Here is a 26,562-nt window from a genome sequence, read left to right as displayed (position 1 = left end):
TCTCCTTGCTGTCCAAGGGGCTCTCAAGAGTCTTCTCCACCACCACAGTTCAAAAGCATCAATTCTTTGGTGCTCAGCTTTCTTTATGATCCAACTCTCACATCCATACATGACTACCTCTCACCAATAACAGATCCCAAAAGACAACAAAGTAGTATTTTCAGTGCAGATAGAAAGTAATATCCCTCAATTTTATAGCCAGAGAAATGGTCACTTACAGGCAAAGTGAAAAGGCAAACGGTGGAATGGGAGAAAGATTTACATATCATATACATAAGGGATTGCTATGCAGAAAGTGTAAAGAACACCTACAACCCAACAACAACAAAACCCAACAACTCTGTTTAAAAATGAGCAAAGGATTTAAATAGACATTTCCCCAAAAAGACATGTAAATGACCAATAACCACATGAAAAAATGCTCAACCTCACTGATTAAAGTGCAGTGAAAATGTTTAGTTGCTCAGTCATGTCTGACTCATGGACTGTAGCCTGCCAGGCTCCTCTGTCCATGGGATTCTCCAGGCAGGAATACTGGAGTGGATTGCCATTCCCTTCTCCAGGGAATCTTCCCAACCCAGAGACTGAACACCAGGTCTCCCACATTGCAGGCAGATTCTTTACAATCTGAGCCACCAGGAAATACAAGTCAAAACTACAATGAGAACACATCACCCCCATTAGGATGGCTACTACAAAATAAGAACAACCACAAAGCAGAAAATGACAAGTTTTGAGGATATGGAGAAATTTGGAACTCATGTTTTTCTGGTAGGAATAGAGAATGGTGTGACTGCTGTGGAAAATTATGGCAGTTTCCCCCCCCCCCCCCCCCCCCCCGCCAAATTAACCATAGCATTATCACATGATCCAGTAATTCTACTTCTGGTACATACCCAAAAGGAATGAAAGCAGGAACTCACAGGTATTTGTACATCCATGTTCACTGGAGCATAATTCCCAGTTGTCAAAAGGAAGCAATCCAAGTGTCCATTGTCAGATAATGGATAAGCATAATGTGACGTGTATATGCAGTGCAATATTCAGCCTTAAGAAGGAAGGAAATCTTGTCACAGTTTACAAGATGGATGAATCTTAAAGACACTAAGTAAAATAAGCCAATCATAAAAGACAAATACAAAGACATCATAAAATACAAATCATAAAAGTCTTGTTCCTTGACCCTGGAACAAGAGGGTTAATCCATATGTAAGTTACAGTCATCCTTTCATATCCAGGGCTTCCCCAATGGCTCAGTGGTAAAGCATCTGCGGGCAATGCAGGAGACACAGAAGATGAGACTTTAATCTCTGGGTTGGGAAAATTCCCTGGAGGAGAAAATGGCAACCACTCCAGTATTCTTGCCTGGAGAATCCCATGGACAGAGGAGCCTGGAGGCTCCTGTAGAGCCTCCTGTAGACCCCTGGAGGGCTACAGTCCACGGGGTTGCAGAGTTGGATGCGATTGAGTAAACTAAGCATTGACTTCATATCCAAGGGTCCTCTGCATCTGAGGATTGAACCAACCATGGACTGTAATACTGTTAAGATTTACAGTTGACAAATATCCATATATAATTGTGGACATGTGCAATTCACAGCTGTTGTTGGGAGGGTCAACTGTACTGTACAACTACACTTCTAAGAGGTGTGCAGAGTAGTCAGATTTGTAGAGACAGAGGATAGAACGATGGTTACCAGGTGGTTGTGAGAGGGCAGGTGAGCAGAGCGGCTGGGAGCTGTTTCAGGTAACAGAGCCCTCATCTGTGGCTGGAGGCCCACTTCCTTGGTTCACTGTCCTGTGGGTTCACCATGGCTGGTGAGTCCTGTGCCTGCATTGTCCCTCCTGCTTCCTGTCTGCTCTCCCTTCCCCTCCACGCTCAGGCATGGCCTTCCATAATCCATCTTCACATTTGTTCCTTCCTTTATTCACTCTCTGCACCAGGCTCTGTGGTGAGCCTGGGGAACAACCTCTTGGCTCACGTGCAGCTTTTGTTCTTTCTCTTATTCTGTTTGCCTCTATCCTGGGGTTGCAGGAAACCTGAGAAAATCAGATACATCTGTGCAAACCATTACAGTATTTAGTAAGTCTCTTGGGGGAGGTCCTTTGCGGCTATACAAATATCCTGCTTCTCTGAAGTTTCTGCCACTAATTGGAGCATCCATCAGTGGACCTTGGCTGTACCAGGCCGTTTTCTTTGCTGCATAGTTGACTAATGATCTGTTTGTTGACTAATGAGATGCAGCCAAGAAGGGAGTTCAGAGGTTTAGCTGTCACGGTGGGATGACAGAGTCCTGACTCTGATGACTGCAGGAGTTTCTGGTTTGGTTAGATCTGCGTTTAGACGTCTGGAATCTGTCCCCAGAAAATGTCCTGGCCATTGGTTCTAGGATCAGTCCAGGCACGTGTTACTGATTGCATTTAAACTGGGAAAGCTTGGGCTTTGGCAGCTGTCACTGGGAACACTGATTGACTCCCCACCAGAAAAGAGCAGGTTTTTAGGAAAAATTACACAGCTGTACAGTCTCCATGGCTGTGATCTGTGACTGCTTTGGATTGAGAACTGACAAATTTCTGCCCAACAAAGGCAAAATGGACACACCATTCCAGGCGGGAGAGGGGCACATGCCAAGCTCTTGAGAGTATGTGTGTGGGGTCAGCATTTGAGACTGCCCTGGAGGTCATGCAATCTATGTTAAACCCCCATGTAATACACTCACGGCCTCTCCTCTGTAGGATTATTTAAAGACAGTTTCCCCAGTCTGCTGATGCCAAAAGCTCAGCTTTTCTGTATACTGGTGCCAAATGGAATCTCAGAGTTTTGGATGAAATAGAAAAGAAGGGCTTTATTGCTTTGCCAAACAGAGGGCCACAGCAGGCTCCTGCCGTCAAAACCATATGTCCCAACTTGGAGAAGAGAGCGAGAGGTCTTATGGCGGTTTTTCTAAGAGGGCATGATCAGCTTGTGGACTGTCTTCTGATGGATCAGCCTTCAAGTCCAGGTGGTCTGGGGTCTACGTGAGCAGCATACCATGGTTATGGTATGAAACCCGGAGTGGGTTTCAGTAGATGCAGAATAGCTCAAAGATGCTGTCGTATGTCTCCGTTCATGGGGAAATAGGACCTTGCCTCAAGGCGGCTCTTGACTTTCTGCCTGGTTTCTGCATCCCCTCCCTTCCCTAATGAACAACTGCTTGAATCTGCCCCTTGAACTCAGGAAAGGGCATGGAAGCTGAATGAAGGCTCCTTGATTACAGCAGTAAATAAAGGGGTGGGCGACACAAAGGCCTTGTGCCAAGGAGCCCCGCATTCAACTATAAACTTTCTGAAGGCGGGACTAGGTTTCTTTTGCTTCCAAGTGAGCCCAGCACATAGCAGGCACAGAAGAGGCACTGAATCGAATACCTGAATGATAAGTAACCTGGAATTAGTGGTGTCCATGGAGACGAAGTTTCTATCCTTGGGTGGGGAAGATCCAGTGGAGGAAGGTACAGCAACCCTCTCTAGGATTCTTGCCTGGGAAATCCCATGGACAGAGCCTGGCGGGATACAGTCCTCAGGGTCGCGAAGAGTCAGTCAGACACAGCTGAAGTGACTGAGCACGCACGCACGCTTTCCCGTCTTCTCAAGCTTCTTGTAACTCTGATCACAGAAGCAGTCCTGTATAGCACAGACTGCTATATACAGCAGTGACAGTCTTAGTGTTATTAGAATAGTTAAAGCTTGTTTATATTATGACATGAAGAAACATGTGCAGACCAGCCTAAGGATTGAACCATGAAACACTAGGAAGGATAGACTGACTTAGGCAGAGTGGGAAAAAGATGGGTTGTGGTGTCAGTGATTGTGGATTCCAGCCCCAGCTTCCTCACTTGTTAGCTGAGTAATACTATGGGACTTCTCTAAGTTCCCTGGGACTCAAGTTTCTTCTGTCTCTCATGGTGGGAGGGTTAGATGACATTTTATATACATAGGTGTATGGACAGGTATAAATGTAGTATATGTAAAAATGTGTAGTACGTACTTGTATGTATACATGAACTTACAGCTACCTGTGTGCATATAATCTAGTGTGAATATTATCTAAGTTTCTCTTGTGTGTCTATAGTTCCTGGCCTATGGTCACTTTATCAGTCAGGAGCCACTTTAAATATTTCAACAGAGAAAACATAATACAAGGTCACACATAAACAGGTGTTAGTCAAACAGCCAGAGGAACTGAGGTCCCAGGGCAAGCACTTTAGGAAGAGCTCCCTCCCTGAGGCAGGGTGTTAGGTTCCAGAAGCTTGAAGGCAAGGCCCGGACTGCCCAGGGAGGGGCACCAGCCGGCAGTGCTGGCTCGCAGGAGGACTCAAGGAGTTGGTTCTGGGAGCACGAGGACATTCACAACAGCCAGAACAGCGGAAGATTGGTACCGAGGGCTGCCACGGTGCTGGCTGGGGTCTGGGGACTCTGGCAGGACAGCGGCAGATGGAGCAGGGCCTGCCCAGCATCACAAGGCAGTGTGTGTGTGTGTGGTGGGGAGCTGGAACAGAGACAACAGCTTAGCAACTAGCAGAATCACGGAACTTAATCGGGTGCATTCATGATGGTAAGCGCTGTTGGAACTCCATGGTGCAATTGAGCACAACTGATTTATCCACTTCCATGGTGTGGCACGTTCAAGCTACTTCCAGATTTGCATATTTGAAATGATGCTGCAATGAAAATTCCTTCAATTCTGTCTGGACTGAAAAATGTTGTCATTGGGGAGAGCTTATATGATATTTTATAAACCATAAAGGACTTATTTATGAACACTGTTTCTCCCAAAACTGAATGTCTAAATATATGTAAATCTAGACATCATAAACAGTGCTGCTCCCATTTCATCCTCTTGGAAAGAAAGCATGCCCACAGGAGGACCAGTGTCTGGGAGAGGGCACGGGACAGAGCAGGCTCGGCCGAGGTTTGGTCCTGATGCTGCTGAGGACATAACCCACCCAACTACGTGTTACCTGGAGATTTTGCAAATTAACTTCCTTCATCACTGGACACAACCACAGACTGCAAGTGAACGGTTACCATGGTAGCACCTGTGTTCATTTCCCTAGGAGCTGCTAAATGTTTAACTAAGGTATGTCTGCACAGAGCCTCCTACCTTGCTCCTTCAACAAGTCAGTCATTTTTGAAATGTTCTGTGATTTTCTGGGTATTTCTGTTCTGTTAAAGATCATGCTTGGTGCGCAAGGAAGATAAAGTATTTTGGAAAAGCGAGAGTGCCATCTTGTGGAGCATCCGCGCTGCAGTGCTTTTAATTTAAAGAAGCAGGGGTATTTACATTAAAAAAAAAACCACGTAGTTTTAAACAGCACATATAAAACAAAATGGGGCTTCTCAGGTGGCGTGAGTGGTAAAGAACCCTCCTGCCAATGCAGGAAACCTAAGAGATGCAGCCTCAATCCCTGGGTTGGGAAGATCCCCTGAAGAAGGAAATATCAGCCCACCCTGGTATTCTTGCCTGGAGAATCCCATGGACAGAGGAACCTGGTGGGATTACAGTCCATGGGGTCGCAAAGAGTCAGACACGACTTAGTGACTGACCAACCAACCAACAACATAAAATGGACCTCAGTAATTTTTTTTATCTTTATAAATACTTTATAGTTGCCAGGTGGAATACTGAAATTTACATATTACTTTGAAGACAACTAATTTACAGCTCACTGAAATAAATATACAAGAAGTCTCAGACATAAGGGACAGGTAGGAAACCTGAAATGCTGTCACTTAATCTACCTCCAGGAGCTTTGGGGCTCGCAGGTTGATCTGACCTTGAGTCAACTTAGACACTGTGCATGACCAGGTTGTCCATCTTACCAAAGTCAAAGCATTCTTTAATTCTAGGCCTTCTGACAGATGCCAACATGTCTTTTCGTTAAAGAATACTTTTTTCGTCTTACGAAGTTCTGCAATGAAATCTTACTAAGAAATGACTGAATCAGAAAGCAATACAAGGCATCTTTATATTACAAACAAAATCAATGAAGACTTAGGAGGATAAACATCTAGCATTCTAAGAAATCCCCAATTCTGACTGCTCAGAGCGATAGGATTCTCACACTCTCTTTTTTTCTATTAAAGATCTTTTCCTGCTTGTTTCCAGACTTCTTTCACTCCTTTAATGCTTTCTTTCTTCACACATTTCCAGTATTCTTGTATGCCGAGCTGCTGTGGCACCTGTCAACGAAAACGAAAACTCAGGGTCAGTGTCTGCAACCTTTAGCCGCGTCGTTTCCATGTACTTGTGGTGCCTGTTCCCCACCCACCTCCAGAAAGGCCTGTAAGTGATGACACAGAAAATGCCTGCAGCACAGGTTGAAAGCCAAAGGGAAAAGGTGAGATGTGAAGTGAGGCAAGGGTGGCCTCAGGGGAACCAGAGAATGGAGTTTCCTCCCCAAGGGAACAGTGACTGTATGTTGATTTTAAAATGAAATTATTTCATAATGTTTTCTTTTCATAATATTTTATAATGTTTCTGTTTTTCTGGTGAACTTCATTTAGCTATGTGGAATAAAAATGATAAAGCTAAAACTTTGACTTAACCTTGACTAAAACCAAAAAAGAAAGAAACCGCAGGTCACCATATACTTGATGAGAAGCCTTAGGAAGAAATAACTCACACAAGTACTTTGTGGTTACTATTTATCTCAGTTAAATGAGAAAGCAAAGGTTAGAAAACACTTGGCTCCTTGTGCCCACAGAGCGCAGCACTGCTGGAGACCCACCACTGGAAGCAGCAGTTGGTTTCAGATTATATTTATGGCCTTTTCTGCTCACTGACTTGAAGCTCTTCTCTTCAGTATGTTTTTGAGAAATGGCAAAGACGCTGCAGGGTATGTTACATGTTAACTGGAAAGGCTGGTTTAATTTCTATGAGTATGATTATTAACTGTGAGGTGCTGCCTGTAAATCACTAGTAGAAATCATATCTGTTCATTTTCTATAAATAATGTTTGTAGCAGGAAGATCAATGCTCTTCTCAGTTGTAAACGAGTAGCACTGTTGAGGTAAGCTCACCACGGTCTCTCCTATTCTCACTCCTGCCTCCTCTGCACTAATGCCCACTTACCCCTGGACGCTTGTCTTCAACTTGCCGATGTTTCTACCTGCTTTCACAAGTGTTCCTAGCAGATTCAAATATAAACAAAATTCTAAGTTTGATCTGTCCCTCAGTTATAGACTAATATGTGAATCTGAGTGAATCATGTTAATAGTGGACATTTACTTCAAGTGTTTCAGTCACTACCTTAAGTATTATAATAATTCTCTCCAGTAGATTGTATTGGTTCCTTGTTGTACAGATGAGGAATCTGAGGGTCAGAAAAATTAAGCAGCTTTGCAAGATCTGCTAGTTAATACACGGTAGGGCTAGAGCTTGGTCTTGGTATCTAACTACAACATCCAAATTAAAATCTGGAATCGTGGTTCCTGATTCAGATTTTTTTAAAAAGAAAAAAAAAATGGTGGATCCCATCTGTAGGAGATACTTTTGTTGTAATTACTGCTTATAATCTCTTTAAAAATGTTGAAAACTCCCATTTAAGACTATACATTAGATCAAATTCTAGGTTTAGTTCCATTCATTTAACTACATATAAACATGCAATTTAAAGACTCAAAATCTGTTACCCATAAACCTCGATGCATCCTGTTTTTTAACACCCCAAGAAACTCTTCATGACTCAGACACTCATCACCATCTAAATCAAAGATCTTGAAGACGGTGTCCAGAATGTTGTTGGACAGCTCCTGTCCTGTTGCTACTTTGACTGCTCTCTTGAACTCCGCTGAAGGGAGAAAATATAAAAACTCATCAACTGCATAATATAGTCTAAGTCTAAATTTTTATTATTTGAGAAGTAAAAACAGCTCTATATATTTATCACTTGGGAAGTAAAACAACACAAATACTCATCAAGAATGTGTTCAAATAATAAATCTGGCTGAGAAATGTCAGCAGGCTATTTTAATCTAATCAGTGTTTTGAATATACATTTAAATACTTCCTTCTCCATCTCAGGGAGAAAAATAAGAAAGTAAAAGCAAAATTAACTGTTAATAAATTGTTTGGCAAATGACTGTAAATCTAGAATAACCACACTGGATTAACTGAAAGGCCAATCAATTGTTTTTCTGTTAAGTGGTCCCTGGACTGCTATCAATCAGTTAAAGAACAGGGTGACAGTGTTCATACATAGTAAAAATTAAGTGAGTCACATAACTTACCTAATCTGACAGGACGATGAGCTAAACTAAACATCTGCATGGCAATAGCGAAGTCTTCCAGGTGGGTTGCAAAATGACAAAATGACTTGAACTCTTCCAAACTAATGCTCTAAAAGAACAACAGTGAATTTTTATTACAACTTTGTAAATTTATTCAACGTTATGAATATAACCATGAGTCCTCTTTTCTATCATGAAGTCTATGAATGTACACTTTCGAAGTCTGGGATGGACCCAACTGAGCACAAATGTGTGGATTTTAGAGATTAGGAGGAACCCTCAGAGATTAAGTGCAGGGCCCTGGATGTGCCTGTGCAGACTGAACATGGTGTGAACATTTGAGTGCAAGGCTGGGGGCGTGTGTCACAGGCCCGCTGTCTCCCCTCAAAGGTCCTGAGTGAATTAAACACTCTGCACATCTATGTTCATTGGGTACTTGTGGATTTCTCATGTCCCTGCTGTGCTCTGCTCCAGTGTCTGAGGGGCTGCCAGGTGACCTGATGCTGGAGGGCAATTCTCCGTGGGTCTTCCGAGCTTCTCACATCTCGTAGACAGAGGCCCAACCACTGTTCTACTCCAGGGTCTTTCCAGGATATCTGCACAGTGAACAGCCTGCAGCAGACAGAGCTGTCTCCCTCAGAGCAGGGGCAACCGCACCTACTGTCCCTTATGAAGGATCCAGGCTCCTCGGCTGTGGCGCAAACCTACCTCGTGGGCCCTGGGAGACAGACGTGGTGCCTGGGCGGCCTCCACACTACAGACAATAACCTTCTCTGGCTCTGACCTGGCAGGTTTGGGTCTTCTGTTGGCACCCAGGAAGTGACATAGGCTAACTTGCAAAGAGACACAATCTCAGCCCCATTAGTAATTAACACACTGATATCTGAGATCCCATTTTCTACATTAAATACGGTAGAATGTCAGCCCCTTCCGCGGTCTTGATTTTTAAAGATCTCATTATAAAAATTAAAGAAATTGGTCTATTACTTGTGATGCCAGTAATTCCCCCATTTTGTTAATTTTTCCTTTTGATTTTGATAATTTGGGGGGGAGTGAGGAAGGCAACAGATTTCTATATTTTATGCAGTAATTTAATCAATTTCAACAGAAGGCTTTTGGGTTTTACTTAGTACATATACCCACTCTCAGAGATTGTTTCCAAGTTTTCTTCCATACTTACTCAGTTTTCTCTTTAACTTTAGTTCTTTGATTCACCTCAAGGTTTATTTCTGAGTCATGAGTGAGGCAGAGGTCACCTTCATTTTCTCCCTCAGATACCCAGTGAATTACCCCAGTTCCATTTATTCAGTTTTTTTATGCAACCAATTTATAATCTGAGTTTACACATACTAAATTTCTGTATTTGTATCTATCTCTATTTTCTGTTCAACTGATTTGTCAAATTCATTGTCAGTCACACTGTTTTAGTTCTGATGTTTGGTGCTGTATTTTAATAGCTCAGCTTTCTTTTTTAAATTTTTTTAAATTTTTAAAAATTTTTTAATTTTTAATTTTTTTTGATTTTTAAAATTTTTTAATTTTAAATTTTTTTAATTAAAAAAAATTTTTTTTTAGAGCAGTTTTGGGTTCACAGCAAAATTACAGGGAAGGTGCAGAGGTTTCTCTGTCCCTTAGCCCCCTGAGCAGTGTCACACAGACTTGTGGCTTGTCTGGCTCCCTCCCAAGAATCCGAGACTGTTTTATGGATGTTGGTTGGTGGTCATGGTACCTGGTGCTCCCCTGAGCCCTGCGCACTCAGGACCACACAGCTCTGCCTCCCTTCAGTTACTAGGCCTTCAGGCCATCAGTCCAGCCAGTAGCTCAGTGTGACATCTCCAGGCCTAAACATTTATTTGCTGGAACATGGTTCACTCCTTTCTTTTCTGGACGGTTTCTGGCAGATGGTGGTACTCCTTGGGGGCAGAGCCTTGGAGAGTCTGGTCCCCGAGCAAGGATGTGGGCAGTTCTCCTACCCTCAGCCCACTACAGACGAGCAGCATGACTGAGGAGGTCGCTCTCCTGTGTCAGCTGTGGGGTGTCCAAGGCTGATGTGTTGGTGCAGCAAACCAAGGCCGTGCAGATTGACCTGACACTACTTAGGGGTTATTTAAGGCACAACTGCCATGTCCATAATACTAAGAGGTTCTGTTCAAAAGGAGGGGATGTCTCTACTGTTAGATGAGTTATTTCTATCCAAGTTTTAAAGGTTTTTCTATATATTTCTTGTTAAATATATTTCTAATTGTTATATATCTCTATTGTAATTACAAATGAGACCTTCATTATATTTCATTATATTTTCCCTCATCACAGAGATAGCTTTAAAATAATTATATAAAAACACATCCCCATGTCAAAAAATTTTTTTTTGGAACAATAAAGTGAAAAAAAAAAAAAATCCCTTGAGGGTCCCTGGTGATCCAGTAGCTAAGATTCCATGTTCCCATTGCAGGGGGCCTGGGTTTGACCCCTGGTCTGGGAACTAAGTTCCACATGCTGCAACTAAAGATTCCATATGCAGCAACTAAGACCTGGCACAGCCAAATAAATAAATAAAAATAAATATTAAAAAAAAATCACTTGAAATCTTACCACTGTTCATTAATCATTACTAGCAGTTTAGCAATCATCATTTCATGCATCATATAATTACGTAACAGAGAGCTGCTCAGTCTTGATTAATTTGGAAGCTACTTTACTGAATTCTATCAATATGTCTGACTTAGCATTTCATCTTCATCACAAGCACTATAAAAAGGCACACCAACCTCTCCTGCTGACAGCTTCTCTCTCACATTTTTCCAATAAACATCTTTATTTTCAGTGTTAGTGAAAAAAAGGAGCCACTCTGCAAAGTCTTCTTTTCTCATGAAACTCAAACCTTTAGAGAACTGAAGGAACTCCATTTCTTGGACTTCCGCCTGTAAGTTTTCCATAAACCTAAATGTTGGAATACGAGATGGACGTCAGGATTTGTGGCTTCACCTTAGTGCTGTAACTAAGCGTGCGCCCACTCAGGAGCGTGGGCACCCTGAGCAGTATCCCATGAGTTTCAATATACGGCAGGTCTCCAACCGTTTGTTCATCAGATCACACTTAGCAAACTGTCAAATTCAGCACTGGAACCCAGGTTTGTCTAAATCACAGATACTTTTTCAAAATACAATACTGTTTCTTTAAATGAGAACACTAATATCTACACTAATACCGTAATTAGCTACCACAACAGTGTCTCTTGGTGTCACCTTCCTTGTCTTTCCTGGAGATGTACAAGCTGTATGTCTTTATGAAACAGTATCCTTCATCAGACAGGCTGTCAGGAGGAGGCCGAGACAAAGGGCAGAAAAGGCGACATCTTTCTAAGGAAGATGTTTTATAGAAACATCACAGTCCTATAGAAACAAAACTAAAAGCTCCACACTCACATCGAAAGAGCTTCTTGTGGAATTTCTAGGATTAATTTGGGCAGTTAAAAAATTATATGTTTATAATATATTACACATATATATAACATATAATATATGGGAGCTATTTTCTGTTATTACTTTACAACTTATGAAAAATTTTAAAGGCTTGAATTTTAAAGATTACTGAATTCTAGCTCAGTATACCCATAATTTTAACTTTAGGGTACCCTACTCCATCCAACAGACAAGTTCCTGAAAAACTGCATTTAAAGCATTCTCTGTTTATTGCATCTTTTAAAAAACTGCATAATGGTATAACAAATTTCACAGGGCCCACTACTTACAGAAACTCTAATTCAAAAAGTTTAAAGAATTCTAAGTGAAATTATTCCCTTTAAACAATCACCAAGCCCAATGATTTTATCTCCTAACCGTGTCTTGTCTCTCACAGGATCCTTCCTTTGCTGTTACCCCTGTCCTGCCAGAGTAAGCCCATCTGACCAGCACCTTCCATGGGCCCCCTTCAGGGCCTCCCTCATGGGCCTAACTCAAGCCCTAGGCCCCAGGGCCTCCGCCCTCACCTCCACCCTTCCCTTTTATTTCTCCCAGATGTAGCCTCTCTGATTCCTGCGCAAGGCACATGTTCTCATGTCTCCATGTCCTTCCTTGCCGTTCTCTGTCCTTCAGTCCCTCTCTGCGCAAACCATTTCTATCTGGTTAACTGACGTATTTTGAGCATAGTAACTTTAGTTTACACTTCATAGGTTCTGCTCTCAGAGATACTATAGAGACCCACACACAGTATCTGGTCTTATGGTATGCAGTTCTGGGACATAAATACATGTACTCAGTTGTTTCTTTACTTCTAAGCTATAAAATTCCCCTAAATGAACATAAATATTTGCATTACCTTCGAAATTCTTTGTAATGAAGTTTCCTTTCTCCTCTTTTTCCAAAGAAACGTATCTGAAGTGTTGTGTCAATTTCAGGTTCTTGCACTGTTTGTTCCTATAAAAAATGATAGAATTTGAAGTAAATTATAACCAAGAACATAAATGGATCCTGGGACCTGGACAATTCCTAGGACAATACCTACAAAAGATTTCTGTAACAACAATAACAACAAAGTGAATGAAACAGATGCAACCCTTCTGTCCCTCACTCCACATAACACTGTTCTGTATCACCTGTGCTCAAGAGGAGGTGAACACCCATGGCTAAACACTGAGGACTCAGGAGGTCTCTGCAGAGAACAAACTCTGGATCAGGCCAACAGAGCTTAGAGCAGTATTAGTTATTTCAAAACGTGCCCCCTGGGCACTTGCTAATGAAGCAGGACTGAGAGAATTAAAGCAGGGAAGTCTGGAACCTTTTGCGGAATGCTAGAAATCTGAAAAAACACTAGCTTTTCCTAATTACAAGGTCCCCAGGTGAGGAGTCCATTCAAGACAGTGAGAAGCAGGTTCAGAGACTCTTCCTCCTTCACAGTGTCAATAAAACAAACAAAAAAAATAAAAAATCAGAACGGCTGAAAAAATGATCAGGAGCAACTAAGCAACAAAGGGGGTACACATTTAAACCAAATCATCTGAAAAAGAACAGCTAGAGAAAGACAGGCTGGATACAGGTGTTCCCCAATCCTGCCCCCATCGCCCAGAATCAGTGGCAGGCAGGTGACTGTTGTGTGGGAGTGGGAGAACACATGAGAACCTGGCCTATAGAGGGGCAGGCAGCTGGCGTGGGTGGGCCAGCTCCCGTGACTTCACATCTTCGGGCATCATTCAGCTGAGGGATAGTCGGGACCCAGAGAGAAAAATATGCTTGGAGGGTAGATGGGGCTGTGGTCCAGGGCCTTAAATGGGAACCCAGGAGAGCGAGTGCACTGAGTCCTCTAGTGAGCACTGCAGGACAGGGGTCACAACCCCACACCTGCAGCTCAGAGCCAGAAAGGTAACTGGGTTCAGACAGGGTGGGCACAAGGACAAGTTCACCAACGCTCCGCCAGGCAGAGAGTTGGTCAGCCAGCCAAGCCCCGGGCCTGTCTTCCAGCCCAGGGTGTGCTGTCCCCATGGCAGAGATCACACGATGCGGGTCGCTAGGTGTCCTTCCCCAGGGTTGGCCCAGGGGAAGTGGCGGCAGGTGTTGAGAAGAGCCTGAAGTGGGGACATAGACCAGGGTCACTAGAGGAGGGTTCTGCCCTGCACACGTACTCTCGGTGACTCTTCTGAGCTCTGGATCATGTGAATATGGCAAATCTATTTAAAATACTTAAAAAAATCAAGTTACTGGTAATTTTCCCAACTATCTGGGAATCCTTATTTGAAAAAATGGGATGGAGAAGCTACTCTAACAACATCTGCTTGGAAATACTCAATTTATTTTCAAATACCTGGCATTCCGTTTCATCGGTTATTGCTGTCTTCAAGTCATCCTGTTTACTTATGATCTTCTGCAGCTAGGAAGAGGGCAAATAGGAATTCAGGTGCAGGTCTACTGGATTTTTAAAAACAACCTAAAAGACACATACTAAGTTTCTATTATAAAATGTATACTAGTTATTTGTTAAATAATAAATTATTTTTGCCTTATGACTCCTAATAGTTTTTCTCAAGAAACAAAGATGAAAATGGATATGCAAGTATTAATATTATTATGTTTATTACAATTTGGATCATCTTTTTTTCCTAAGAAAGCTGGCTCACTTAATAAATATACAGTCTAAAAGCGTCATGTTAAGGTATAAAAACACGATTATCCTCATCTCCATGAGAATTTTTATTCTCTTCCTATCTCCTCTGTCTTTTCTCTATCTCCTCTCTTCTTTTTCTATCTCTGATGCTTCATGGACACATTTCAAGTACCCAGCTCTTAAAAAAGCTATTCATATCCTATAAATGTTCTTCCCTTTTCTCTTAATGCATTTATAAAGCATTAAAACTATTTAAGGGCCTACATCTTTCTACTAATTATAAAACTATCAATTATTACCTTCAGACTGAATACATTTTAAAAAAACCTACCTACCTTTCAGAATCATTTGTACCAATCCTCACATGGAAAGCAAATTAAAAAAAAAGAAGTTTTTTTTTTTGGTTTAATTAAATGTAGACAAAATCTCATACTATGGATCCAAATCAATTAGGAGACAAACCTTTGCCCATTTTTCCCTAGGCTATTTCTTTGTTAGTAGTTTGAAAAATGCTGCCACTAAATTGCAAATTATCACAAATGCAGCTGCTTCTATGAGATTTGTTTTAGGCATATGGTGTATCTCTAGTTCTCTAAAGCCCTTAAACTTTGCAACATTCTCCCCCCGCCCCCCACTTATTTCAGGGAATAAAGCTGAAAAACTTTTGTTTTATCCTTTGTTTTTAAATTGACAACTGACATACTGCCAAGTTCAATACCCAAACACTTCTTGCTTTGTTTCCCACACCTCCTGAGGTTTTCACTATGGCCTCCCTGATAGCTCAGTTGGTAAAGAATCCACCTGCAAGGCAGGAGACCCCGTTTCGATTTCTGGGTTGGGAAGATCCCCTGGAGAAGGGATAGGCTACCCACTCCAGTATTCTTGGGCTTCCCTTGTGGCTCTGCTGGTAAAGAATCTTCCTGCAATGTGGGAGACCTGGGTTCGATCCCTGGGTTGGGAACATCCCCTGGAGAAGGGAAAGGCTACCCACTCCAGTATTCTGGCCTGGGGAATCCCATGGACTGTATAGTCTGTGGGGTAACAAAGAGTCAGACACAACTGAACAACTTTCACTTTTTCATGGAGAATTTCAGACACAGCAGAGACTCCTGTAACAACCCAACATACATGCATTATGCAGCCTCCACAGTTAGCTGCATCCAGTCATTCCTGGTCCAGATGCACTTCTCCTACCCACTCCCTGCCCCACCCACCCCACTCCTTGCCCTACCCCACATCCTGAAGATACTCTCTTACGAGCTTTCCCAGAAGCTTCTGGTTTCAGTTTTCATGTTTACATGTGTATCTCAAATAAATTTTTGTGTATGGTGTGAGGGAGGGGTTGTGGCTAATTTTTCCATGTATATATCCTATCCATTTGTTCTACTGTCATCTGTTGAAAAGACTTTGCTTTTCCCATTAACTGATCTGGTGTCTTTACTAAAAATCAAGGGATCATGTACGTGTGGACTCTATCCTCCACTGTCAACCTGTCCATCCTTTGGGCAATGTCATAGTGTCAGTGTCACTGTAGCTCTGAAGCATCTTAAAGTCAAGTGGAGACAGTCATCGGATTTGTTCTTGATGTGGGTCATGACTGCAGAGGACTAGGTGCTGCTCAAACGACTGTTCTAAGTGCTGCAACACAGTGGTCACGGACAGAGTGTCCCTGTTCTCACTGAGCTTAAGTTCTAATGGGCCAGAGGTAACCAACAAGCAAACGAACAAACAGCAGAATTTCAGACAGTGTCAAGTGCTGTGACCAGAAAAATGAAGTAGGGTAACAGGACTCAGAAATAGTGGGCAGGGGCTTCTGTTAAGACTGACTACTTCTGGAGAGTTCTCTGTGAGGACATGACATCTGGGTGGAGCTCTAAGTAACTAGCTATGAAAGGAATGGGGCAAGGCCCTCTAGGCAGAGGAACAGTTTCTGGTAGAAACAGAGGTGCTTTGTTAGACAAAGCACTTGTCTTTTTTTTTGTACTTTTTTTTTTAACATTAGTGGTGAAAAAAGCCAGGAGGACACATTCAAACACACATTCTGAATGTCTAAGAAAATACAGTTAAAATGACCAACTTCATACTGATCCATATTTTCAATTTCAGGCTGAAAATGAAGAAAAGTGTAACACATAGGTCAATTTAACTTATTTTTGCTTTCAGGATGGATCATGAGAATTTAAATTCTAGAATACGAACACTATTCTAGAATCAAGAAGATTGAATTCCACTGAATGTCTTTGCATTTAATAATATCTTTAGCAGGAATATGTAGCATTCTAAAATGATAACCTCACTGCATTAAAAGCACAGCCCTTCCCACCAGTGTGGGAGAAATGTGAAGTCAGAGGACCACCATAAGGAGAAATTCACACTAGTAAACAGACTTGTCATCAACCTATTGTTTAAAGAAATTGCACTAAAATCCTGGCACTTATCCCAATAAGCAGATGCACCATCTATCAAGGCAAAAGACTAAATTGCTTTACTATTACCAGCTTTGATCACTAGTGGCGATCACCAGTTTGTTACTATCTGACAGAGTGGGTACTGGCTATACTGGCTTATACACAGAGTGGCTATTTTACTCACTCTTGGGATGAAGGTGTGAACAATACACCAACAAACACAGCCAGGAGATCAGGATGGTAGTAAGACAGGGGTGTACCACATCACACAAGTCATAAACTAAGATTTTATATTTTGGGACATTTTCACAAGACTTTATATGAATCTATTATTTTCCATCTGCTGTTCCAAGTCAGTCTGTTATATTTATGTTTAGGGTATTAAAGTAATTTTCATTACTTTTCTAGCACTTATGGTGGGAAGAGCAACAAGTAAAATTCACTGGAGAAACATTCAAGTAAGTTGGAAGAAGGAACAAACACACAAAATCCTGCCTTTTAAACTCTGCTTTACTGACCTGGAAAGAGTTGTTAGTTCTTTCAATAAAATATCAAGCAGAAGATGCTATATACCTAGGCTTCCTAATACAATGATCATGGAAATGAAATAATTATTCAAATAATTAATGTAAGCATGGTTTTTCCTCCTCTACACTGTTAAGTCAACAAACTATCATGCTCCATGGGTTATCAAGTTTAGTGTTTTATTCCTGAGATCAGGACAAAGAACCTTTTATGGGTTTAGAAGGTTGAGCTTTATAAACTGGAAAAAAACAAAAACAAAACCACCAGTGATGTATTCTAACATAATTCTTTTTCTTGTTTTCTCAATTCATGGAAATGCTAAGGATTTCCCAAACATCTAAGAAAAAAATGTAGTGTTCAGAAAGTGGTTCTGTAAATTTAGAGTGTTGAACTATTATGTTAAAAAAAGTACTTGGAAAAAAAAAGTACCTGAAAAGCTTTCAAGGTGAGTGTGCTCAAGATGAGATATGGTGACACAAGCAACTGGATGCTTCAAACAGGTGCAAACGGGATCCCTCAGGAAATCCCTGTGATAAGAGCCCATCCACAGGCTTCACAAATTTACTAAACTAATTGATTTTATGTGTAAGAAACTCTCAAAGATTAGAAACAAAGGATATAGCAAGAAAGATCTTAAGCAGGGAATGCACTGATAAATCAGTTGGGATCCTATAAAAATTAGGTTTACAAATATTTAACATCTTTAGAAACCATCTGGGAGAGGGTGTACAGTAGGTGAATAAAGTGAATGCCATGAACGTGTGAGTGAGCAGGCAGTGAAGCTGCAAGTGAATGGCTCAGTGTTTCAGTCACAAATGCAGGCAGTGTCAGTAGCTGCTCAGTTATTTTAAAAAGTCTATTAACTGGGGGAATTATTTGAAAAAATAAAGATACCAACATAACAGATACTTTAAGTAACATCCATTTTAGAACCAAAGCCTTTTCTTCAGAGTGAAGCCAATGATTGAAATTGTTATTATTCTTGTATAAAAGACAATTTATCATCTGCAGTTTTTAGTTTCATTTTCATTAAAGTGCAACAAAAATACAAAGAAAAACAGGTGAAATTAATATCTCAGAATTATGACTTTATCACATATTCCATATAAAAATCAAGGTACTTAACATTCCTTTCTTTTTTCTTCAAAATCCAATGTGTATTTTACACTACAAGACATTCAGGTGATATATTCACAGGAAATACAGGCACACCTTATTTTATTGTGCTTTGTTGATTTTGTGTTTTTTTACAAATTGAAGATTTGTGGCAACCCTGCATTGTCAGATGATAGTTAGTATTTATTAACAATAAAATATGTTGAAGTTTAAGGCATGTGCATTGCTTTTATTGGAGATATAATGCTATTCCACACTTAATAGACCACAGTATAATTTCCACCTTCCCTAAAAAACTGAAACATTTGTGTGACTTGCTTTATTTTACTGAGATGGTCTGGCACCAAAACCCACAATTTCTCCAGGGTGTACCTGTACTTGATCTGCATTTAGGTTTCATAAAAAAGCAAATAAAAAGTAAATAAAGGTAAAAATTTAAAAGTAGATTCACATACTCAAGCTGTTTCAAACATACTTGAGATTCTGCCAATACCTGAAGTGAATGTCAGTTTTTCAGTGTAAGTTTTAAATGAACTAAAACTTAGAAACTCAGGTTTCTTAGTCACAGTTACTATTTCAAGGGTTTAACAGTCCCACATGCTACTGGCTACTTAACTGAATGGTGCAAGTACAGACTCCACTTTTATATATAATTTCAACAAGCTTTGTTCTCTCTCTTCCTAGTACATTGGAAGAAAAGCACAGACAAAAGAGCTGAGGTGTTTTCTCCATAAAGTGCTCCTCTAGATGAAGAAAACCGAGCTCTGCCTGGCACACTCCCCACTGTTTACATGCACTGACGCACTTCTGAACGTTACTGCCAACTTCCTTGGAGTGGAGTGAGATTTACTGCTGCCATGTTACAGAGGTATGTCTTGAGAAACATCATTTAAGCATATTTTCAGCTTTTCAATTATGAGCCTGCACAAATTCCTAGAAAATTTGCACCAATTTATACCTACTGTGGCTTTTTCATCTTCCCTCATATTCTTCATGAAGGCTTCAAGTTTTATTTTTGTTACTCCATTCTTTTGGTGGGATGTAACAACAATTTTTTACTTATCTATGAAGCCCTTTCTGTTGTATTATCATTTGCTGAAATCATAAAAATAAAACTCTACAAAATGCAGGCACTTCAGCTCATTTCCCCTGCCAGAATCTTATCCCTGTCCTGTAACTGTTTCCTCAAGGCTGTATTACAGAAATTTTAGTATTTTTGAATGTATATATAATTTTTTGACACTTCATATGTTGGCAGTGGATATAATTTTCATCTTAATAGAAATGTAGAATTACCATGCAAGCCTTCAGGTGTTTCATGATAAACCAAAAATAACTAGAATCTACTTACCTTAAAAAATTCCTTTTTCTCAACCATCTCGTCACCATCTGCATCCAGCATTTTAAATGCAACATGAAACCCAGAATGGGGTTCTGCAAATGAAAAATGAATCATCATATAAATGTTGGTGTATGTGCTACTAAAGTGAGCACGTCATTACATACATGTTGGTGGAATGCAAGTATATGAAGACCTACAGGACCTCAAACTTGAAACAAGCCACCAGAAACAAACAAGCACCTAAAGTAAAGAACAATCCCTTCTCAGGAAGGATGACAATTCTCAAAGGCTGGTACATGTCCATGGTGCGCTGTTCTGCTGTTAAGTGTTCTGCCCTTCCAAAGCAAAATCCAATAGAGAACTTCATTTATTTCTTCAGCTCTGCTAGAGGCTTTCCTATGTCCTTATAAACTTTGGCTATTTTCACACTGATTGTCATTTGTGCCATGTGCTCAGTACTGTCTGACTGTTTGCGACCCTGTGGACTGTAGCCTGCCAGGCTCCTCTGTCCATGGGATTCTAAAGGCTGGAGTAGGTTGCCATTTCCTCCTCCAGGGGATCTTACTAAGCCAGGATCAAACCCACATCTTGATTACTACTCTATTTCCCTTTCTCAAGAGTAGGGTTTTGCAAAAACTATTTTCAAATAACTTTAGACTTAGAGAAATACTGCAAAGCTGGTCCAGGGAGCTCTCAGGGGCCCTTCACGCAGCTTCCTCTAAAGTTAGCATCTTATGTAACCACAGGATATTTGTGAAAACTAAGAAATTCACGCTGGTGTGGCATTCTTAAACTAAACTACAGACTTTATTTGGATTTCATGTTTTTTTCTATTCTAGGATCAAACACAAGAAAGCCTGTTGCATTTAGCTGCTACATCCCCTTATCTCCTCTGAGCTCAGAAAGTTTCCTAATCTTTCCTTGATTTTCATGACGTTGGCACTTAGAGGAGAGTTACTGGTCAGGGATTCTGTAGAATGTCAGAGGAGGCATGTTTCATATTCCTACAAGAAGGCTGCATCTGACTCTGAGACAGCAGTGGGGGGATAACCTCCCAGCAGGTACAGAAACTGCAGCACCAGCAACACCCTTAACGATAGAAAGGTGAATCCAAACCTCCTGCACCAGGAGAGAGGATTCACATGATCAATAAGCAAAACTGTGGGGCACTTACTGGTGAGAATCGTGAGCAGAAAGAGATACTCAGTGTAGGAGATCAGCCCTGAAAGGGAGAAAACACCAACATCAGATAATCAGCTTTAGATGGTTTCAATTCAGTTCAGTTGCTCAGTCGTGTCTGACTCTTTGCAACCCCATGAATCGCAGCACGCCAGGCCTCCCCGTCCAGCACCGACTCCCGGAGTTTACTCAAACTCATGTTCATTGAGTCAGTGATGCCATCCAGCCATCTCATCCTCTGTCATCCCCTTCTCCTCCTGCCCCCAATCCCTCCCAGCATCAGGGTCTTTTCCAATGAGTCAACTCTTCGCATGAGGTGGCCAAAGTATTGGAGTTTCAGCTTCAGCATCAGTCCTTCCAGTGAACACCCAGGACTGATCTCCTTTAGGATGGACTGGTTGGATCTCCTTGCAGTCCAAGGGACTCTCAAGAGTCTTGTCCAACACCACACTTCAAAAGCATCAATTCTTCAGTGCTCAGATTTCCTCACAGTCCAACTCTCACATCCATACATGACCACTGGAAAAACCATAGCTTTGACTAGACGGACTTTTTTTGGCAAAGTAATGTCTCTGCTTTTTAATACGCTATCTAGGTTGGTCATAACTTTACTTCCAAGAAGCATCTTTTAATTTCATGGCTACAATCACCACCTGCAGTGATTGTGGAGCCCAGAAAAATAAAGTCTGACACTGTTTCTCCATCTATTTGCCATGAAGTGATGGGACTAGATGTCATGATCTTAGTTTTCTGAATGTTGAGCTTTAAGCCAACTTTTTCACTCTCCTCTTTTACTTTCATCAAGAGGCTTTTTAGTTTCTCTTCACTTTCTGCCATAAGGGTGGTGTCATCTGCATATCTGAGGTTATTGATATTTCTCCCGGCAATCTTGATTCCAGCTTATGCTTCTTCTAGCCCAGCCTTTCTCATGATGTACTCTGCATATAAGTTAAATAAACAGGGTGACAATATATAGCCTCAATGTACTCCTTTTCCTATTTGGAACCAGTCTGTTGTTCCATGTCCAGTTCTAACTGTTGCTTCCTGATCTGCATACAGGTTTCTCAAGAGGCAGGTCAGGTGGTCTGGTATTCCCATCTCTTTAAGAATTTTCCACAGTTTATTGTGATCCACACAGTCAAAGGCTTTGGCCTAGTCAATAAAGCAGAAGTAGATGTTTTTCTGGAACTCTCTTGCTTTCTCAATGATCCAACAAATGTTGGCAGTTTGATCTCTGGTTCCTCTGCCTTTTCTAAAACCAGCTTGAACATCTGGAAGTTCACAGTTCACGTACTGCTGAAGCCTGGCTTGGAGAATTTTGAGCATTACTTTACTAGTGTGTGAGATGAGTGCAATTGTGCGGTAGTTTGAGCATTCTTTGGGATTGCCTTTCTTTGGGATTGGAATGAAAACTGACCTTTTCCAGTCCTGTGGCCACTGTTGAGCTTTCCAAATTTGCTGGCATATTGAGTGGAGCACTTTCACAGCATCATAAGTAACCAAACACATGCTTCTTGGAGCCTCCACCCAATCAAAACACACACACATTTTTACTTTAAACTACCTCTCTTTCTTAAAGTGGAAAGTTTTCGTAAGAGAGTTAAATATAGTACTAATGCTTAAAAAGAAGGAGAGAGGTTTATTAGGACACTGTTACTAGGAAGGAGAGGAATGGTCGCTGGCCAACAGGTGAATGTGTCCACTGGAGGTTTCATCTGCATGTCACTTTGTGTAATTTCTACTTTAATTTTACTACTAATAGCATTTCAAGTGAAGCAAATTCACAAATTCAGGCGAAAGCCAGAGATTTCAATACACCAAAAGTCAAACTATATCTTTAAAATGAAGAAACTAATCTCTATAGCAGTAACTTGATTTTCATCTATAGGTTCTCCCTCACCTTTTTTCCCCTTCAGTTTCAGCTTAACTGTTGAAAAAGCCTGGTCCTTTTTCCTGTAAAGTTTAAGGGTTTAGAAGACCTTGTGAACTCCATCTTTTTGCGTCATTTCACATGTTCCTTTAACGTCTGTATTCGCGACAAACTGGTATTCAGATCCAGAGCTGAGCTGAGATTCAAGTTTGGCAGAAATTCTTACTATACAGTGCTATGTACTTTCACCAGGAGGCCAGAAGGCAAATGTTTACAGGACATACTAAAAGCCACCAAGGGACGCAGACAGTAAGAGCTATACAGGGTTTAAACAAAAGGTGAAGTTGTTTCCAGAGCTGAGATGATGGGAGAGTCAGAAAGTAGTTCTAACGGTGGCCTTTGAATGACGGGTAGACCTGCAGTGATGCCGGGGTGGGGTAAGCGGACGCGTGTGCACAGGGGAGATGCAGCTGAAGTGAGCCAGGAGAAGCGAGGGCTTGTCTGCGAGGGTGTGCCTGCCAAAGAGTCCCCAGGAAGTGCAGCGGTGGCCTGGTGGCTTGGAGATGAGGAAGGGAGGGGGGTGAGAGTGACAGTCCGGCACATCAGGAGACTGTCCCCGAGGGCCCCAGAGAGCACAGCTGAGACGTGGGGTGAGAGCCGTGCAGAGTAAGGTGGCTGAGGGTCTGACCACTTAGGTGGTCCACTGCTTCAGCTCATAGGCAACTTCAGGTATATATTTTAAATGCTCTTAATGACTGAGAGGTTTTTACATCACCAACTTTTCTGACGTTTTTATTCTGAAGCAGGTGTACTTCCCTTTAATAAAAAAGCCCACAGTAAGTCTCCAGGTATTTTTTCCTAAAAACATTCAGTGTTTACATGAATGGAGAATAAATTAAGTGTGTTTTGTCATATCTCATACCTGAGAGAAATGCTCTAATCTTAGTTGAAGGATGAAAGTATTTCATCCCTTGGCAGCCTCAAAAAAAGTGAACAGTTTTTTTTTTTTCCTCTCTGATTTTCAAAGGAATACAGCAATGTGAAAAAATGACCAGGCTGATGGACTGAGCTGGGCTTGGTGCCAAAGGGGAACCTCAGCTTTCTTTTCTTGAGACACAGGTATGTGTCCTGTGTTTGGTGGGGAGGGGGTTTTTCGAAAAAGAAACTTCCAGAGTCTTTCTTTGAAATACTGACTTAAATAAAATGCTTGAATAAACACAGTTGAGACAGTGTAAAAACAGCAGCCTACACTCTCAAGACAGATTATAGACAACACAGCTCTCCAACAGCATTCTAGGCAGCTGCCTCTGAAAATGCTTTTAAGGAAAACTGACACTTCTGAATATTTATAGGAGAAACTGTTTAATATATGTTTGTTATACTGAATGGTAAAATAAATGCTGTTAAATGGCAATGTTTCAAAACTGCATGTCAAATAGAAATTTTAAATAATTTACATTAAAAAATTTATTAAAGAATCTTTAAGGGCCACTAGTCTCAAGAGGTGATTAAGTTCTATTAGTTACTATGCCTCTCTACAAATATTTTAAATTTGGAATCATTGAAAAATACGAGCTGCTACTGAAAGCAATTTTGAGAACTCTGTTCCCCAAAGAGAAATTACTACGTGAATCATAGGAACATATTTGTATCTTACAATATACCTTATAATTTATATTCAGTATATTCCTGAGGATGGCATTATATTAAGAATTCTCCTCAATTAAAAAAAATACATAATTATAACTTATAATTTACTTTTCTTTATAATAATGCCTGGAGGTGGACTATTTTCTTACCTCAAAAAACTGTAGTATACTAGCAAAAGTACATTATCTTTTGCTAGTTACAGTATAATAAGCATTTTGATAAGTTTTTTTAGGTGGTAAAATAGAATATTTCAAATTGCTCCAAATGTAGCTAGATTTTACATTCTGATTTTCAAATGACTTCATTCATATCAACAAAGGGGTATATCTGGAAAAAAGTGTATCTGTTGAATCTTTCCTATAAAATGTTCAGTGCTTTAAGTTGGAATGTGCTTCTCAACTCATGTATTTCAGAGAAAAACAACAACAAAAAAACTGGTTAAAGTCCTTCTCTCACGACATTTTCTTGTTCTGTTTCCTGTTAGCTTCTCTAAGAGGTAGGAGAGGAGAGGATGAATTCAATCAATATTTAGGAGGCAAAATTAGAAAGGGGTCTGTTTGCCCATGAAGGGTGGGAGGACAAAGAGAAAGAGCTCAAAGCTGTTTCTGAGTTCCAATGAGAGGGGTGAGAAGCACTAATGCCCAGGAGTGAAAGTAGCTCAGTCATGTCTGTCTCTTTGTGACCCTCCCCAGACTGTAGCATGCCAGGCTCCTCTGTCCATGGAATTCTCCAGGCAAGAATGCTGGAGTGGCAATTCCCTTCTTCAGGGGATATTCCCAATCCAGGGATTGAACCCAGGTCTCCTGCGTCGCGGGCAGATTCCTTACTGTCTGAGCCTCCAGGGAAGCCAACGGTCAACAGAGCCTGGGGTAAGGGCGCTGGCGCCTGGAGAAGTGGCAGCACTCGGCGGGGTCGCGGTTGTTCTCACTGGCCCTGTTCATGCTCCTTCCCATTCCTCACCCCCATGCGTTTCTGCTTACCTTCCTTGTCACCAGCAATTCTATTCCTTACTGTTGGCTGTTTTTGAGACACCCCCGTGTGGAAGGCAGGAAGTGAGGTTTCTTCGCCTCCAGCCACTGCCCAGCGCACCTCCTCTCCCACTCTGACGTGAGTGCTGTCATCCTCTTCTACCTCTTCTACCATCCCCTAGTCCTCCTCCTCCCTTTAAAGCCCCTCAGCTCCCTCCGCCCAGAGGGCTTTCTCACAACACCGCACCCACACCCCACTGCTCTCAGGACAGGCCCAGACTCCCTCCCTCTCACCCCCGGAGTGAGTCAGGTCCGCTCATGCCCAGCTGCCCTCACGATCACAACTCACTTGCCAAACAGCCTTTGTCCTCGGCTGATATGCCTGCAGCTGGTCTTTCTTCCCCCTTTCTGACTCAACCCACCGCACAACCTGCTTCCACCCAAACGCTGCTGTAGATGCTCCGAAATCCCCCTCCTCAAGAAATGCCTTCGCCTGAGTCCTGATGCACCTAAGAGCTGGTCCTCAGCTAAGGACAGTGGAAGGCCCGCCCTTCACAGAATGAGAGCTGGTCCTCCGCCAAGAAGGACCACCCTCCTCCGAGCTCTGCAGACCACCTCCCCACCCCCGCCCACTCCGCAGAACCCCATACACCCAGAGAGGCCTCCAGTCCCTTCATTCAACACAGAGCAAGGCCCCCTCGGCTTCCATCCCCCAGGGCTCCCCGCCCCCAGGGCCTCCAGCTCACACCAGACGCCCTTCTCCAAATGCTGCCTCCAGGACCTGCCCCAGCACTAGACCTGCCCTCGCCGACGCCCTAGGACCACACCCCAGCCTGCTCTCAGTGAGGACCCTTCCTGGCTCCGGCTTGGGCTGGTTCTCTGACAAGGCCTCCGAATTCTCTCCGAGGTCTTCTCTTCATACTTCAGGTGCTCTGCCTCATCCTTCCCCCAGGCTTAATAAAATTGATGTTTAAATACTTTTTCTGTAGTTGCTCTAAGAGTTTGTGAAAATTACTTCCGATGTAATGAGTACTTTATTATGATTTTTAAAAAATCTATTAAAGAACAGTGTTATAACATCGTCTCTGTAGATTCTCTAATATATATTCTCCAATTTATAGGTGCAAACCTCATAACTTA

The 26,562-nt window shown here is 41.7% G+C and overlaps 1 protein-coding gene across 2 annotated transcripts in view; it reads right to left on the bottom strand.

Annotated features, from left to right (window-relative positions):
* Window positions 1-5,607: 5,607 nt before the first annotated feature.
* Window positions 5,608-26,562, bottom strand: part of MICU2 (mitochondrial calcium uptake 2) — a 58,829-nt gene continuing 37,874 nt past the window's right edge. For both annotated transcript variants that reach the window (XM_043891917.1, XM_043891916.1), the window contains 8 exons: window positions 20,930-20,977; window positions 19,765-19,847; window positions 14,065-14,130; window positions 12,586-12,683; window positions 11,037-11,208; window positions 8,269-8,377; window positions 7,672-7,829; window positions 5,608-6,219 (listed from right to left, as the gene is read on the bottom strand). In XM_043891917.1, coding sequence (XP_043747852.1) covers window positions 6,118-6,219; window positions 7,672-7,829; window positions 8,269-8,377; window positions 11,037-11,208; window positions 12,586-12,683; window positions 14,065-14,130; window positions 19,765-19,847; window positions 20,930-20,977 — 836 coding nt within the window. In that variant the 3' untranslated portion in view covers window positions 5,608-6,117. The remainder of the gene's footprint in view (window positions 6,220-7,671; window positions 7,830-8,268; window positions 8,378-11,036; window positions 11,209-12,585; window positions 12,684-14,064; window positions 14,131-19,764; window positions 19,848-20,929; window positions 20,978-26,562) is intronic.

The sequence above is a fragment of the Cervus elaphus genome, chromosome 30 (assembly GCF_910594005.1).
Source record: "Cervus elaphus chromosome 30, mCerEla1.1, whole genome shotgun sequence".
NCBI lineage: Eukaryota > Metazoa > Chordata > Mammalia > Artiodactyla > Cervidae > Cervus > Cervus elaphus.
This window is presented reverse-complemented; position numbering and strand designations above follow the sequence as displayed.